At 37.1% G+C, this 15,887-nt stretch overlaps 1 protein-coding gene across 3 annotated transcripts; it reads left to right on the top strand.

Moving 5' to 3' along the window:
* The first annotated feature begins 5,572 nt into the window (after positions 1-5,572).
* LOC9301563 (glucose-6-phosphate isomerase, cytosolic) lies at positions 5,573-11,916 on the top strand. 3 transcript variants are annotated; one of them, XM_002865443.2, is made up of 24 exons: positions 5,573-5,714; positions 6,318-6,461; positions 6,666-6,721; positions 6,813-6,889; positions 7,182-7,263; positions 7,336-7,383; positions 7,603-7,758; positions 7,840-7,936; positions 8,035-8,077; positions 8,411-8,478; positions 8,570-8,654; positions 8,979-9,027; positions 9,305-9,377; positions 9,453-9,513; positions 9,808-9,874; positions 10,108-10,164; positions 10,253-10,306; positions 10,427-10,555; positions 10,654-10,717; positions 10,813-10,886; positions 10,981-11,034; positions 11,127-11,195; positions 11,296-11,493; positions 11,576-11,916. In XM_002865443.2, the coding sequence occupies exons 3-24, from the start codon at positions 6,668-6,670 to the stop codon at positions 11,597-11,599; spliced, it is 1,683 nt and encodes a 560-aa protein (XP_002865489.1). In that variant the 5' UTR covers positions 5,573-5,714; positions 6,318-6,461; positions 6,666-6,667; the 3' UTR covers positions 11,600-11,916. The 3 variants fall into 3 exon arrangements, with proteins under 3 accessions (XP_002865489.1, XP_020866710.1, XP_020866714.1); XM_021011051.1 differs by lacking the exon at positions 6,318-6,461 and having other exon boundaries at positions 5,574-5,714; XM_021011055.1 differs by lacking the exon at positions 5,573-5,714 and having other exon boundaries at positions 6,456-6,542.
* Positions 11,917-15,887: the final 3,971 nt, after the last annotated feature.

The following is a 15,887-nucleotide window of genomic DNA, read 5'->3' as shown; positions in this document are numbered from 1 at the left end:
CACGATCTTGAAGATGTTCTGGCTAAAGGAGTCCACACTTTCAACGAATAGACTATCGTAGTAGACATATGGTACGAGAATCCTCCGGAAGATTACCTACGGTACATGTTTCTTTAGGTCCAGATTTGGAATATTCCGGTTAACTATTACACTGTCAAAGCGATAACTGCTTTGAGTGACCTCATCGGTGAGGTTAAAGAAGTTGTTTTCGACCCGGATCTTCCACAGGTTCAGGAATTTGTCAGGGTGAAAGTCCTCTTTGACGTATCGCGGCCTCTTAGGAGATCCAAGATTGTTAATCTGAAAAATGGTGAGACTGCCACAGTGAAGTTTCATTATGAAAGGATACAAAAGAGATGTTATGAATGTCAAAGGCTCACACATGAGAAGGATGTGTGTCCCATTTTGGTTAAAGCCCGACAAGATCAAGCTGCTGCTAGAAGAAAAGGTACTCCAATCAACAAACCTTCTCCCCCTCCGGTCTTAAAAGAAACAGATCCTCTTTTTGGAGTGCTTAAAGAGAGTCAGGTTGGATTGGATCCAAATACAGGCAGACCAAGAATTGCTCAGGTGGTTTTGGAAGGTATGCGCTAATATCTCAGAGTGGCAAATGATGAAGAAAGATCCATTAGGGTTGACAGAGTGATTCAATCTGTGAGTGAGGCTGAAAAAAATCCCTTCACACAGAAGTCTGTTCTCAGGCTAGAGTCTTTACCAATTGTTCATCATGATTTATCCAGAGAAAAATGAGTAGTCTTTGGATATGATCAAGAAGAATCTTCATCTAGAAGTGCCAGGAGTACCCCAAATGCTTCTTCAGATCTGGGGACAATAAGGAAACAGAGAGAAGTCAGAGATTGGCTTATGGAACCGGTGAACCCTTCATCTATCAGTGGAGATGGCAATTTTCTTGCTCTTTCTCAACTTTTTACTAATAGTTCAACGGTTTATAGACCTGGTCTCTTTGAGGCTGGCTCTTCCGGGACTACTCAGAAAAAAGTGAAGCAAAGAAATAGGCCATCCAAGTATGTAAGAAAGTCTAAGCCAAGAGATTTGCTCAACAGCTCCTTGGATCAAAGACTTGTGGCAGGATCCGAAACTGGTACAAAGGAGAAGAGAAAGGCAGTTGACAAGGGTCAAAGCACTACAAAAATAATCAAGCTTAACCCTAAAGTGGTGGTCCCAAATGAGGGACCGTCCACTGTTTAATGAGTCTAATTAGCTAGAATTATCAAGGATTAGGACGGTCTCATGAATTGACGATTCCTAGACTCATGGAGATGAGACGTGCTCATTTCCCTGAGGTTATATTTTTGATGGAAACCAAGAACTGCAGTAATGTAGTAGTAGACCTGCAAGAATGGTTAGGGTATGAAAGAGTTTTTACAGTCAATCCGATTGGTCTCAGTGGAGGGTTGGCTCTTTTGTGGAAGAAAGGTGTAAATATAGATATCAATTATGCGGATAAGAACCTAATTGATTTCCACATTCAATTTGGTTCAGTTGACTTCTTTGTCTCCTGTGTTTATGGAGATCCGGCTTATAGTTCTAGACCACTGGTTTGGGAAAGACTCTCAAGGATTGGTTTGAATAGGAAGGAGCCCTAGTGTATGTTAGGTGATTTTAATGCCATTCTTCATAATGGGGAAAAACTGGGAGGTCCAAGGAGAGGTGACTCCTCCTTTTTACCATTCAAGGACATGCTAGAAAACTGTGATATGCAAGAACTTCCAAGCAAAGGCAACTCATTCACTTGGGGTGGAAAGAGAGGTACTCTATGGATTCAAAGCAAGCTTGACAGATGTTTTGGCAACAAGAATTGGTATAGACAATTGCCTGTGTCTAACCAAGACTTCCTGGATAAAAGAGGATCAGATCATAGACCGGTTTTGGTCAGACTTGCAACTTCAAAGGAGGACTACAGAGGTAATTTCAGGTTTGATAAAAGGCTCTTCAATCAGCCTAATGTTAAAGAAACCATTTGTCAAGCCTGGAATGGTAATCAAAGGATTGGAAATCTGCTGGTTTTGGATAAACTGAAGAAATGCAGAACTGCTCTTAGTAGATGGAAGTAAGAAAACAATTTCAACTCTTTATCTCGGATCACTCAAGCTAGGGTAGCTCTGGAAGCTGAACATTCTTCTGCTTTCCCTAATTTTGTTTTGATGAACTCGTTGAAAAATGATCTGTGCAAGGCCAATCAGGATGAAGAAATCTACTGGAGTCAAAAGAGCAGAGCTAAATGGATATTAAGTGGGGACAAAAATTCAGAATTTTTCCATGCTTTTGTCAAAGACAACAGAGGAAAGCAGCATATAGAACAACTTTGTGATGTCAATGGCAATCTCCACAAAGATGAAGTGACTAAGGGAGCTATTATAGAGGCTTATTTCAAGAACCTTTTCACTTCCACTAATCAGAGTAACTTCCATGATCTTTTTGAGGATTTTCAGCCTAGAGTCACGGAGGGTATGAATGTTGTGCTCACTGCCGCTGTCTCAAAGAGAGAAATAAGAGAAGCTGTTTTTGCAATCAAGAGTTCTAGTGCTCCTGGTGCTGACGGATTCACAGGTTTTTTCTTTCAGAAATATTGGTGTATATTGGAAAGGCAAGTCACTTTTGAGATCCAGCAATTCTTCCTCACTGGATCCTTCCCAAAAGAATGGAACTTTAAACAGTTGTGTTTGCTGCCAAAAAAGAAGAAACCTGTAAACATGTCAGATTTAAGACCAATCAGCCTTTGTACAGTGCTTTACAAGATTATCTCAAAGATTCTGGTAAGGAGACTACAACCATTTCTGTCTGACCTTGTATCCCCTAACCAATCTGCATTTGTGGCCGATAGGTTGATATCTGATAACATACTTATTGCTCATGAGGTGGTACACGGCCTGCGTACTCATAGACAAGTGTCTAAGGACTTCATTGCCAAAAAATCTGACATGTCAAAAGGTTTTGACCAAGTGGAATGGAACTACGTTAGAGCCTTGATGGAAGCATTGGGATTTCATCTGAAATGGATACAGTGGATAATGTTCACGATTACTTCTGTATCTTTCTCTGTTTTGGTCAATGATAAGGCATATGGTAACATCATTCCTTCAAGAGGATTGAGGCAAGGTGATCCTCTGTCTCCTTTCTTGTTTGTCTTGTGCTCTGAGGGTCTCACTCATCTCATGAAGAGAGCTGAGAGAAATAGTCTTATCAATGGAATCAGTTTCTCTCCTGAAGGGCCTACTATTCATCATCTTTTATTTGCTGATGACTCTTTATTCATGTGCAAAGCTGACAGAAATGAAGTCTCAGTGATCAAGAATATCTTCAAGGAGTATGGTGATGCTACAGGGCAGCGTATAAACTATGATAAGTCATCCATTACTTTTGGAGCTTTGGTTGAGGAGGATAACAAAGATTGGATCAAAAACCTATTTGGATCTAAATGAAGGTGGAGCTGGAACCTATTTAGGTCTCCCTGAGTGTTTTAGTGGATCTAAAATTCAGCTTTTAGACTATATCAAGGATAAACTTAAAGCTAGGTTGTCTAGCTAGTTTGCTAGAACCTTATCCATGGGTGGAAAGGAGATCTTACTCAAAGCTGTGGCGATGGCCATGCTCGTGTATGTTATGTCCTGTTTCAAATTGACAAAGACGACTTGTGAAAACTTGACAAGTGCGATGGCAGATTTTTGGTGGAACGCGTTGGAACATAAGAGGAAGACACATTGGGTCAGTTGGGAGAAAATATGTCTCTCTAAAGAGCAAGGTAGGCTGGGCTTTAGAGACATTCAAAGTTTTAACCAGGCATTGTTGGCTAAGCAAGCCTGGAGACTCCTTCAAAATCCTTCTTGTTTGGCTACAAGATTCTTCAAGAGTAGATATTTTGAGGATGAGGATTTCCTTGAGGCTGAGATAGGAGTCAGACCTTCATACGCTTGGAGGAGTATTTTGCATGGTAGAGAGTTGGTAATGAAAGGCCTAAGGAAAGAAGTTGGTAACGACAGATCCCTTAATGTTTGGATGGATCCTTGGCTTCATGACAATGCTCCACGGCTACCTCTTCAAAAGCACTTCACTGTCAATCTGAATCTCATGGTAAAGCATCTCATTGATTTGGAAAGAAGAGATTGGAAGAGAGATATGCTGGAGGATCTGTTTTACCCTGTTGACGTGGAGATAATTACTATAAGGAAACCAGTGGTGAGTTCAAATGATTTCTGGGTCTGGTTCCACTCAAAATCTAGGGAGTACTCTGTTAAATCGGGTTATTGGTTAGCCTTTCAATCTAATAAGCCTGATCTAATTAGAGATGTCAGTCAACTGCCCTCAACCAATGGTCTTAAAGAAAAGGTGTGGTCTTCTAAAACTGCTCCAAAAATAAAACTCTTCATCTAGAGAATTTTTTGTTCAGCTCTTCCTGTTGCTGATCAGATTATTAGGAGAGGTATTGATATTGACCCTCGCTGTCAGGTTTGTGGTGCTGAAGGTGAGTCTATAAACCATGTCCTTTTTACTTGTTCCCTAGCTCGTCAAGTTTGGGCTTTGTCTGGTGTCCCTACTCCGTAGAATGGATTTCAAAATGGCTCAATCTTTGCCAATATCCAATTTCTCTTTGAGCTTAAGCTGAACTCACAAGTCCCTGAGCAGGTAAAAAGATCATGGCCTTGGGTTCTCTGGAGACTATGGAAAAACAGAAACAAGTTGTTTTTTGATGGCCTCTCTTTCTGCCCTCTAAAATCCATTGAGAAGATTAAATAAGACACTCAAGAATGGTTTTTGGCTCAATCTCATATTCAGAATGTTGATCCTGTTTTGAACAGATTTAATGATCCAGGAATGCATCGATGGGATCCGCCTACTTCTGGTTGGGTAAAATGCAACATCGGGGCTGCCTGGTCTGGGAAAAAAGGTTATGTGGAGGTGCTTGGGTTTTATGCAATGATCGTGGAGAGGTTTTGTTGCATAGCAGAAAGGCTTTCAATAACTTGTGCGAAAAAAAAGATGTCATGTTGCATTGTGTCAAGTGGGCTATTGAAAGCATGTTCAGTCACAGGAAATCCAAGGTTCTGTTTGTTTTTGAGACTAGGGACTTAATGTCTGCTTTTGCCAGGCCATCTGCTTGGCCTTCTTTTGCTTATCAAGTTTCTGAGTTAACTCATTTTTTGGAAAAGATTGGAGAATGGAATGTTATGGTGGAAAAGATAGTTGCGAACAGGAGAGCTTCTCTAATTGCTCAAAGTGTTGTCAAAGAAGATCGATTTCAGTCGTATGTTGCTGTAGGTCCTCCTTCTTGGCTTTCTCGGTTCTTTGAGGTTGAGAGAACCTTTCTCTAACTGCAGTCTTTTTCCTTTTCCAATCTTTGTCGTAAATTTTTGGTGGTTGGTACTTAATGGTACCTCTCATAAAACCGTGATGAGGTTTTTGTAAAGGTCCCTCCTCTTTTGACATATCAATATATATCCCTTTTCAGTGATAAAAAAAAAAAAAGGAATTACTAATGTTCATTATTTTAATGTTCATTATTTTAAAATACCACTTGTCCATTTCCTAGTATTATTAAAAAGAAATCCCAAAAATAAGCCCTTCTTTCTCTCTCTCTTATCCGCTCCTCTCTCTCTCTCTTGGTCTGTTTCTGCCGCCGCCGTCGCCGTTATCCCCCGCCAGATTCAAATCTTCCCTCCGCCGTCATCACTCATTGCTTCTCCTCCGGTCGTAAGGTAAGACACGCTTGTATTCTTCTTATCTATTATTTTCTCACCGTCGTGTTTCTCCATTATATGTATCTCTCTATGCGTCTGCTGCTTGTTCGATTGTATCGTTTGATCATTCGAATGTTATCTCTCTCTCTCTCTCTCTCTCTCTCTCTGTTGTTATTCACTCTATTCCTCTTTTAATTTCAGTCTCCATTGTATCAATTTAAGTTTCGGCACCTCTGTCTTTTGTTTCATATTTGGTAATTAGCACCTCTCTCTTCATTTCTGGCTTAGGGTTTTACGAATTCATGATTGAGGTGCTGCCGATCTCTTCACATTCAATAGAAACTTACTTTCCATCAAAAAGAGAAAAAGTTGAATCGATTCTGAACTTACTAATCTAGACCCTCTTAGTTTGTGTGGACCTGTTTTAATGCATTTTTGATTAGATGCCAGATTCAATCTCGAGCTTTCTGAGTGATTAGCATGTTTACCAAGTTTGATTTCAAATTTATGATCAATACATTTTTTCTTCTCTTTTACCCAGTTTAGTGTTAAGTTTCCGGAAATTGATTGAGATTGATGTCTCGATGCTCATAGACCTGAAATAATCCTCCTTCTGTGCAGTATTTGGAACCTTCCGTCAACACGTGTCATACCCTCAGCTCTCACACTTCCCTATCGCTTTTTTTCTTTTCCTCTCTCTCAATAGCTTTCTTCTTCTCACAATTCCAGAATCTTCTTCTTCACCTCATCTTCGAAGATCTTCAGGTTTTTTTTTTCCCTTCTCGCGATTTAATCGCAATTCCAATACCAAATCAAAGCTTTTTGTTCCGTTGAATCGTTGATAAGGTTTCGATGAACGACGACTCACTGTGAATCCGAACTTTTGTTTATTATCACAGCTGAAAAATGAACGAAACTGGTTTTAGATTTGACTTTTTTTTGTTGTTGTTGTTGATGATTGATTACCAGTAATGGCGTCATCAACCGCTTTGACTAGTGATACCGAAGCGTGGAAGGATTTGAAGGTAAGTAGTCTTGAAGGATTTCTCTGTGCTTAGTTTGTCAATGGTGGTTTGTGTAGAGAAGTGATTTGGGATTGTTTTGGGATTTTGGCAGGGACATGTTGAAGATATTAAGAAGACTCATTTGCGTGATTTGATGAGTGATGCTAATAGATGCCAGTCCATGATGATGTATGGGTGCTATCTATATTATGTTTGATGTTGAACTCTGTTGATTGACATGCAATGTTAAATGTTTGGTGTTTTCTCGTGTTTCTTAAACGATTTAAGATGATTTTTATGGCTTATATAGAGAAGGTGGATGTTTTTGTTTTGTGTCCTAGCATCAAAGTTTGATTTTAAGTTTATTCATAGTTATTGTGCATTCACGAGTTTCTGTTGCTCTGGTATTAAACTTGTTATTGTGCATTCACGAGTTCTGTTATTAAGTCCTTGCTCTGTTGGTATGTATGCTTTTAATTAGGGAATTTGATGGGTTGCTGTTGGATTATTCTCGACAGCGTGCAACTGTAGAGACAATGGATAAGCTTTTGAACTTGGCAAAGGTGAGGGCAAATGTTTTATTGGCAGACTTCGTAGAACGGTAATGTAATTCACTCAGTTGTTTCCATATGCAGGCTGCACAGTTGACTGAGAAGATCAGCCGCATGTTCAACGGGGAGCATGTAAGTATCCTGGACTTCCTATCGCGCTACGGGAATAGCTGTTAAATCTCACTTTGATTTGATCTTATGAAACTCTTTATGTAGTATTACTTATTAGAGAACATAAATGAATTGCTAGAGATTTATTTTCTATTTTCTCCAGTAGACAATTTTCTCATCTCCATTCTTAGGTGTCTGAATTGTTTTTTTTTTGCATGACTTTCTGAATGACTTCCTTAGATTAACAGTACGGAGAACAGGTCAGTTCTTCATGTTGCGCTCCGTGCTCCAAAGGATGCAGTTATCAAGGCTGATGGAAAGAATGTGGTTCCAGAAGTGTGGAACGTTCTAGATAAGATCAAGGAATTTTCTGAGAAAATTCGCTCTGGTTCATGGGTAAATTCTAGATGCCATTTGAAAACCTACCTCTTAGCGTTGTTATCTCCTTCTGTTGAGTTTTTTTGCACTAATTGACAGGTAGGAGCCACTGGCAAACCACTGAAAGATGTCATTGCGATTGGTATTGGTGGTAGCTTCTTAGGTCCACTGTTTGTACACACGGCTCTCCAAACAGGTGGGCTGCATCTAGTCTCGGTACCTTGCCTCTTGCTGGTGTTCTTTCTAGCTCGTTTTAATTCAATTTTTTGCTTTTATATGCATGTTCATTCTCAGACCCTGAAGCTCTAGAGTCTGCTAAAGGACGCCAGCTGCGATTGTAAGCACTACATACCTGTAGTTATATAGTTCCATACATAGTTTTTTCTGTGTTTCTTTTCTCAATGCTTTGGTTGTTTAACGAATGAGCTTCTTAATTGATATGCTTGTCACCACAGTTTGAAGTTTCTCCTGAAGGTCCACGAAAATTCCTAAATATATATTGTTTTATCCACCAGTATTGTCGTAGATAGCACATACTCCTTGTTTGTCTAAATTTCAGTTAACTTGTAAGAGGAGGCTGTATTGAAATTGTTAGCTTCTAGTTATTCATTTGATTCCATTCTATGTGTATGCCTTACCTGGAATTAACTTGTGTTTCTTTTTTTTGCAGCCTTGCGAATATTGATCCTGTTGATGTTGCTAGAAATATCATCGGACTAAATCCAGAAACTACTCTAGGTTCATGCTCAAACCTATTAACAATTGCACCTTTATAATTTCCATTGACGGATGTTTACTCTAACTAATCCTGAGAATACTTGTAATCCAGTTGTGGTGGTCTCGAAAACATTTACAACAGCAGAGACAATGTTGAACGCTAGGACATTGAGGGAATGGATAACAGCTGCTCTTGGGTTGGTATTTCTGGCATCCTAATCTTGTTTTGTTAGAAAATTACAATTATCATGACCAGAGTTGTATCTCTCTCTTTCACTCCTCTCTCTTAGCTGCCCTCAATCTTGTAGTCATGAATACACACATACTTTGACTATGTGCATGTTGGCTTCCTGTTTGTGCATATCTAGAGAAAGTATCTGTGACACCCTATTGTACATGTTACACATTATCGCCAGAGAAAGGCATTTATGCTTATACATTTACAAGCAATTCTGTTATTCTACCATGTTTTGGTTATTGTGAATATAACATCATTCATTTAACATGTGATAACTTCACAGGGCTTCAGCTGTTGCAAAACACATGGTTGCTGTCAGCACTAATCTTGCGGTATGCATTTTCTATAGTTTATTTTGGGGAATGTATTTCCTTATTGTCCATCTTAGGACAGTTAAACCGAGAAATACATAAACTCGAGTCTTTCTGATTATGTAAATCAGATGGACATGTTAATCTGTCTTGTTAGAAACTGAATTATCTACCAGGTTTAATGGACTATGGTAGTCTCGATGTTCCTGAAATTATGATTTATTTCTACCTCCTTCTACATGTTTCATATTCAGACAGTACAGAAAAATGTTTAAACTATGTATGTTTTGTTTAACAGTTAGTGGAGAAGTTCGGTATTGACCCGAACAATGCATTTGCATTTTGGGACTGGGTTGGTGGAAGGTACAGTGGTAAGTTCTTGTCTATTTGGTTGGATTTATTTCTCACCCATATCCACTTAGTCTTTATCTGAAATTCTGTTGCAGTTTGCAGTGCTGTTGGAGTCTTACCTTTGTCTCTGCAGTATGGCTTCTCCGTGGTTGAGAAGTATGGTAGCTTCTATCTTTTATCCTTCTCACAAAATTTCTTAGGCATAGGAAGTAATGCATGTCTGTCTTGAGAAATTTATCTGCATAAGTTTATACATACACCTGTACTAACTATAAAATGTCAGGAAAGAAATTGATGTAAATTCTGTTTTTTTTTTTTCTTTATCTGAATGGTTTCTTCTTTTCTCTTGTATTCCCGTTTTATTTTGAAAGTAATGTACTATGTTTCTAAATCTAGAGAAAACGTACATAATAAAGCAGTCAATATTCAGTCATTTTTTTTGGATGGTAGGTTTTTGAAGGGAGCTTCAAGCATTGATCAGCATTTCCAGTCCACACCGTTTGAGAAGAATATACCCGTGAGTGTTTTATTCTGATAATCGTTTGACTTGAAGTCATCATATAACAATATGTAAATGTGCATTGGGTGTGTGAGCTTCTCTAGAATCACTCTCCTGTGAAGACGTTGCTTATACTCAGTTGAAAGCAAGCATTTCCATTAACTCCCAAATAAAGACTCCCTTAAATTAGTAGTAGTTAGTGTAGCTAAGACATAATGAGAGGTTGATTTGGTGGCTTTTGACAATTTCAGGTGCTTTTAGGGTTATTGAGTGTATGGAATGTATCATTTCTTGGATATCCTGCCAGGGTAAGAATTGACTCCTTCAACAGCTAGATGAAATTTTCTACTCAGATTAAGATGTTCAGCCTCCATCAACATCTTTCTGTTTTCTCAGGCCATCTTACCTTACTCGCAAGCCCTTGAGAAATTTGCTCCACACATACAACAGGTATGTGAACTGGGTTTTCCTTTTGTCTCCTTAATCTTTGCTGCTTTAATATTTGCTTTTTGACCTGAAAATATTAAAATTGTTTACTGGGGTATTAACGTAGACATTATTTGATTTCAGGTTAGTATGGAGAGTAATGGAAAGGGAGTTTCAATTGATGGTCTACCTCTCCCGTTCGAGACTGGTGAGATTGATTTTGGTGAACCTGGTACAAATGGTCAACACAGCTTTTACCAACTAATTCACCAGGTACTTGCTACATATAATTTGATTTTGTGGAAATTTGGATCTAGATCACATGATAAGCTAATGAGGAATGCACTAAATCTTTCTAAATGATGTTTTAGGGACGCGTAATCCCTTGTGATTTCATCGGCATTGTGAAGAGTCAGCAACCTGTGTATCTGAAGGGTAGGCATTTCCATTTCGGTTGCTGTAAATTTGATGTGAGCTCTTTTATGCATTCTCTTCGATACTTAAAGATAAGTTCTGAATTGGATTCACAGGAGAGGTGGTCAGTAACCACGACGAGCTAATGTCCAACTTTTTTGCCCAGCCTGATGCTCTTGCATATGGAAAAGTAAGACATTACATTGGGTCATTTGGGATGAAGACACTGATGCATTATTAAGGTTCCGTTCTAAAACAAACTCTTTTGTTTTTGCCTTTTGTAGACACCTGAACAGCTGCAGAAAGAGAATGTTTCAGAATTTCTCATTCCCCACAAGGTGAAAAATGAACTTGGACCTATGTTCAAAAAAAGCTTCTATGTTTTTGGTATATTAACGTGTTTGGGTAAACTGTTGGTATCTGTCCACAGACATTCTCCGGAAATCGACCTTCTCTTAGCCTTCTACTTCCAGAATTGACTGCTTACAATGTTGGCCAGGTCTGTCTCTATCTCAGGTTTATCGGTACGGTCTTTAGATTTGAGATGAGAGGGTCATTGTTTTAAAAAGCTGACATTTTGTATTATATTTTGTTTTCAGTTGTTGGCAATCTATGAACACAGAGTAGCAGTTCAAGGCTTTGTGTGGGGTATCAATTCGTTTGACCAGTGGGGAGTTGAGCTTGGAAAAGTTCTTGCTACTCAGGTGAGGAAGCAGCTTCATTCATCACGCACTCAAGGCACCGCTCTCGAAGGATTCAATTACAGTACCACCACACTTTTGAAACGATATCTCGAGGTATGATTGTGTAACAACTCTCAATTCTCTCAATTTTTCAGTTCATGGTTCTGATTATAATATCTCTCAAATTCTTTTCCAGACAAGTTCCGAGCCACAGATGTGATGAACAAGCCCCAGTTTCTCCTTCACCCAAACGTGAACCATTCGAGCATTTTGCACTCTTGTTCTTCTCTTTTTCCACTGTCCCTAATCAGAGTATACTTCATCGGCACTCATAAATTATCTAAAAATGGGTACTAATAAGTCCAAACCCCATAAAATCAGAATTGGGAGCATAATATCAGACAGCTTTTTTTCTAATTTATATGCACAAAAAGATTTAAGTATATTCTGTAGCCTTTTCGTATCGGAAAATCAATGTGATTGAACATTATCACACCAGCTGGTAGTCTGGTACAATGTAACTTGGATCGAATGCTTTTGATGCTTAACATGTACGATGAAGAACATAGCATCCTTAAAAGGACGGACCAATTGGGATAAAAGTTGTGCCTTTCCTTGGAACAAGTGTTTTTACACCCGACTTTGACTGTACGGTTCGACTTGTTAATTTGCAATCCGACATTTTTCCGGTTTAGGTTTAGTGCTAATATTGGGTAATTTCAAAGCCGGAAAAAATCCACAAAGCTCGTCATTAACCCGCAATCTGGTGAATCGGTTGAACCAGTCGTGTATTGGTTCAAAAAAATGATTTAGACTTTTAGTGTATTCACTATTCACTATAAAGTTATTTTTAGAACTTTTTGTATTCACTATCCTACTATCTTAGTATTTTTTACACTTTTAATTGGCTTTTTTAAAAATTTTATTATTGTTAAGACTTCATATTTTGTTAAACATGATATCATTATTTTTATTTTCTATTTATAAAATTAAACTAGATCATCACCCGTACTACAGTACAGATTAAATTTTATTTATTACAAAATTTATATATTATATATATTAGAATAAAGTTGTGATATATTATAGAAATATTTACTCAGATGTTATAGAAAAGTATGTTTATTATTAGAATATCATATATCTTTTAAAAATTACTCATATGTTTTGAGCATTTGTGTAATTACAGTTAACAACCTTCATTAGTTTTTTTTAATTAATAATTTTGAATTCGTTTTTAATTAAAAATAGTAAATAAAAATTTGATTATCCATATCATTAATCCACATCACCAATCTCATGTTCCTCAAACTCACTATATTTCCCCTCTTCTATTTTTTTTGTCTCCAAATCCAAGAAAAGCTTTTAGATCTAATAATCTGTAACTAACTTGGGTACAACATTGACAAAGATCTTCAAATCGCAGGATTGGGCTGGATCTTCCTAGACCTCACAGCCACAACGCTTGCCATAGGGTCCCAAATCAAAAGCTTTGTCAGATCTACTCCCAACCTCGCTCACGAAAAAAGTCATCAAAAATCAAAACCCAAATCAAAGAGATCTATGGAATTCTACATGATTCGTTACAGGTTTGAGTTGAAATCAAGAATAGCTACTCTTTTACTTTACATGTCTCTCGTTTAATCTTCCTCTCAATCGATCTATTTGGAGACATTTCTACTTCTATCTATGTTTTGATTCATACGGTTTAGTGTTCCTCCTATGTATCCCTCAAACATATTTTTATGTTTCTTAATTTGATTGTTGTTATTTGACCAATAAGCGTCATATTGGCTTCTCCAAAAAAATGGTGCTTTCCGATCTGTATTATAAAGCAGCTGTAAAGTGATGTAACTCAGCCGTAACGTGATGTAACTCAGCCGTAACGTGATGTAACTCAGCCGTAACATATAATTTACACAACCTTTCGTCTTCCCTGAATGATAACTCTGCCGTGATATGTAATTTACCGAACATTTCGTCTTCTCTGAAGCATATAACTCAGCCGTAACATATAATTTACACCCATCTTTCGTCTTCCCTGGAGAATATAACTCAGCCGTGACATGTAAATTTACCGAACCTTTCGTCTTCCCTTTAACATATAACTCAGCCGTAATGTAATTTTACCGAACCTTTCGTCTTCCCTGGAACATATAACTTAGCCGTGACATGTAAATTGACCGAATCTTTCGTCTTTCCTTAAGCATATAACTCAGCCGTAATGTAATTTTACCGAACCTTTCGTCTTCCCTGGAACATATAACTCAACCGTGACATGTAAATTGACTGAACCTTTCGTCTTCCCTTAAGCATATAACTCAGCCGTGACATGTAAATTTTCCGCGAAACAATAAGAGACGCAACATTTCGTCTAACTTTATCAGCGAGCACCAACTTCACAAGTTTTTCGTGCGTTGTTTCCGCATCTATCTGCACAACTCTACACCCTCTTTCATCGGTGTTAAATACGTATTTGTGTTTCTATACCCAATTACCAGAAACAACAATTACCGGAACCGGATCAACCATATCGGGAGAAGGATGAAAGAAATTGAAGAAGAATGAGGAAGACGATGAGGAACTGGAAGTTCCGGTGATGTGAAAAACTTAGGTGAAGAAGACGAGTTGAAAAAATTTGGCCCTATTTTTTTGTCATTTGATGATGATGACATGGAATGATGACATGGAATGTTGCATCCGACGTCATTTTTTAATTGATGAAGTGGTAAGTAAGCCACCAAACGAAAATGTAAATCAGCCTAATTAAACCAGCCATCAAACAAAACTTTAACTCAGTCGCAACATGAATACTATTAAAGTAATTAAAAATAAAAAAAATTGCAGCCAAATTCAGCCGTTTAATGTCGTAACTCAACCAAAAATCTTTAACTCAGCCGTGTCGTTTAATAAGTCGGCCGTCATTGCATGCTATTCTAGTAATTAATCTTTCGCTACTAAGTCAGCCGTAATTAGGCCGAGTTTTCCGTTAATTCAGCTCATTACGGCTGATTTATGACACTCGAACATAAATTAGCCGTAACGTCATCCCATAACTAAGCCGTCTTTGATAACTCAGCTAGCCGGAGAAAGTTAAGTCAGTCGTGTCGAAGCAATAACTCAGCCAAAAATTTGACAAATCAACCATCGGGTGAAAACTCAGCCGTAACTTAGGCTGGGTTATGCTCGAAAGTCAGCCATTTTCTCATAACTCAGACAGATTTCAGTAAGTCAGCCGTAACTTCAGGCTGGGTTATACTCGTAAGTCGGCCGTTTGCTCATAACTCAGCCATTTTCCTTAAATCAGTCGAAACATACCGTAACTCAGCTGTCACTGCTGCTGTATCGCTTTACGGCTGAGTTCATTAATACACGTCAGCGATTTCTGACGTGGCGACGCGGCTTTGCTGACGTGGCAGTGGCATTCTTTGTAATTACATTTTTTCCTGTAACGTTTAACAGGGGCACGCTAGGTATAAAAAATATACCCGAAATATGATGGCAATAAAAAAAAAAGATCTGTATGTTTCTGGTCATTTCATCTAAAATGTATAACATCTGAGTAACTTTCCCTATATTATAATAGTAATTGAAAAAATATAATTAGATTTTTGTCGGTCCCTATATATAATATTAGAATGAATATATATATTTTTTAATTATACTCAATTATGGATATATTTTTTTAAGATATGAAAACGGAAAATAAAATTATTTTAATAAATTAATATGGTCTGAACAATGAGTTAATTTATAATAACAACCACAAAATGAGATTACATATAATTCAGTTAGATCAAAAATCAAAATATTATAAATGAATCGCTTCTAAAACATAGATTATTTTTAATTAATTAAGGAAGTTAGCTATTATTTGTAATTAATTTAAGAAATTCTCTTTTCAATTTCTAATTTTTTGGTTGTTGAAATAGAGATTTGTTTGAGGTAACTACGGAATTTACCAATTATTCGCGTAATCGAATATGTTATGAACATATATTTAGTATATAATATACCAAATTCAACCCATGCGTGGAGTCTATATTTTTATTTTAGAATCCTAATGAAAATATTGCGTGCACAATCTATTATTCGTTATTTCCAAAATTGTTTGCACAATCAAATTTTCAAATATATTGTGGTGTCAACATTATTTAATCTATCTGATCATATAATCTTAACATGTCGTCTATTATAAGGATCATAATTTTATATCATATAATATATTACATTTAACTCTCCGCCTACTATAACTATTTTAAATATATCTTTTTAGAAAATCAAATTAAAGTATTTATAATTTTTTTATCTTTTTAATCTATTAAATATTTATGATATTCATTAAAATATTAAATTAAACTATTTTTAAATGTTCCAAATTAAAATCTTTAAAAATATTTCTTGTAGTATATAAAATTATGAATTTCAAAAAAGAATTATATGAAATTAAATACAAATATTCAAACAGTTATAAGGATCATAACTCATTTGTTAATATAATATATTAT

The sequence above is a fragment of the Arabidopsis lyrata genome (genome assembly GCF_000004255.2).
Source record: "Arabidopsis lyrata subsp. lyrata unplaced genomic scaffold ARALYscaffold_8, whole genome shotgun sequence".
Lineage (NCBI taxonomy): Eukaryota > Viridiplantae > Streptophyta > Magnoliopsida > Brassicales > Brassicaceae > Arabidopsis > Arabidopsis lyrata.
Note: the sequence above shows the minus strand (reverse complement) of the source record. Positions and strands in the feature narration are given on the sequence as shown.

Bases quoted from the DNA above. Each gene is read 5' to 3' on its own strand.
- LOC9301563 (XM_002865443.2), top strand. From the start codon at position 6,668: ATGGCGTCATCAACCGCTTTGACTAGTGATACCGAAGCGTGGAAGGAT. The intron at 7,384-7,602 runs GTAAGTATCCTG...TGACTTCCTTAG, and splicing joins GCATGTTCAACGGGGAGCAT to ATTAACAGTACGGAGAACAG. The intron at 10,307-10,426 runs GTATGTGAACTG...ATTTGATTTCAG, and splicing joins TTGCTCCACACATACAACAG to GTTAGTATGGAGAGTAATGG.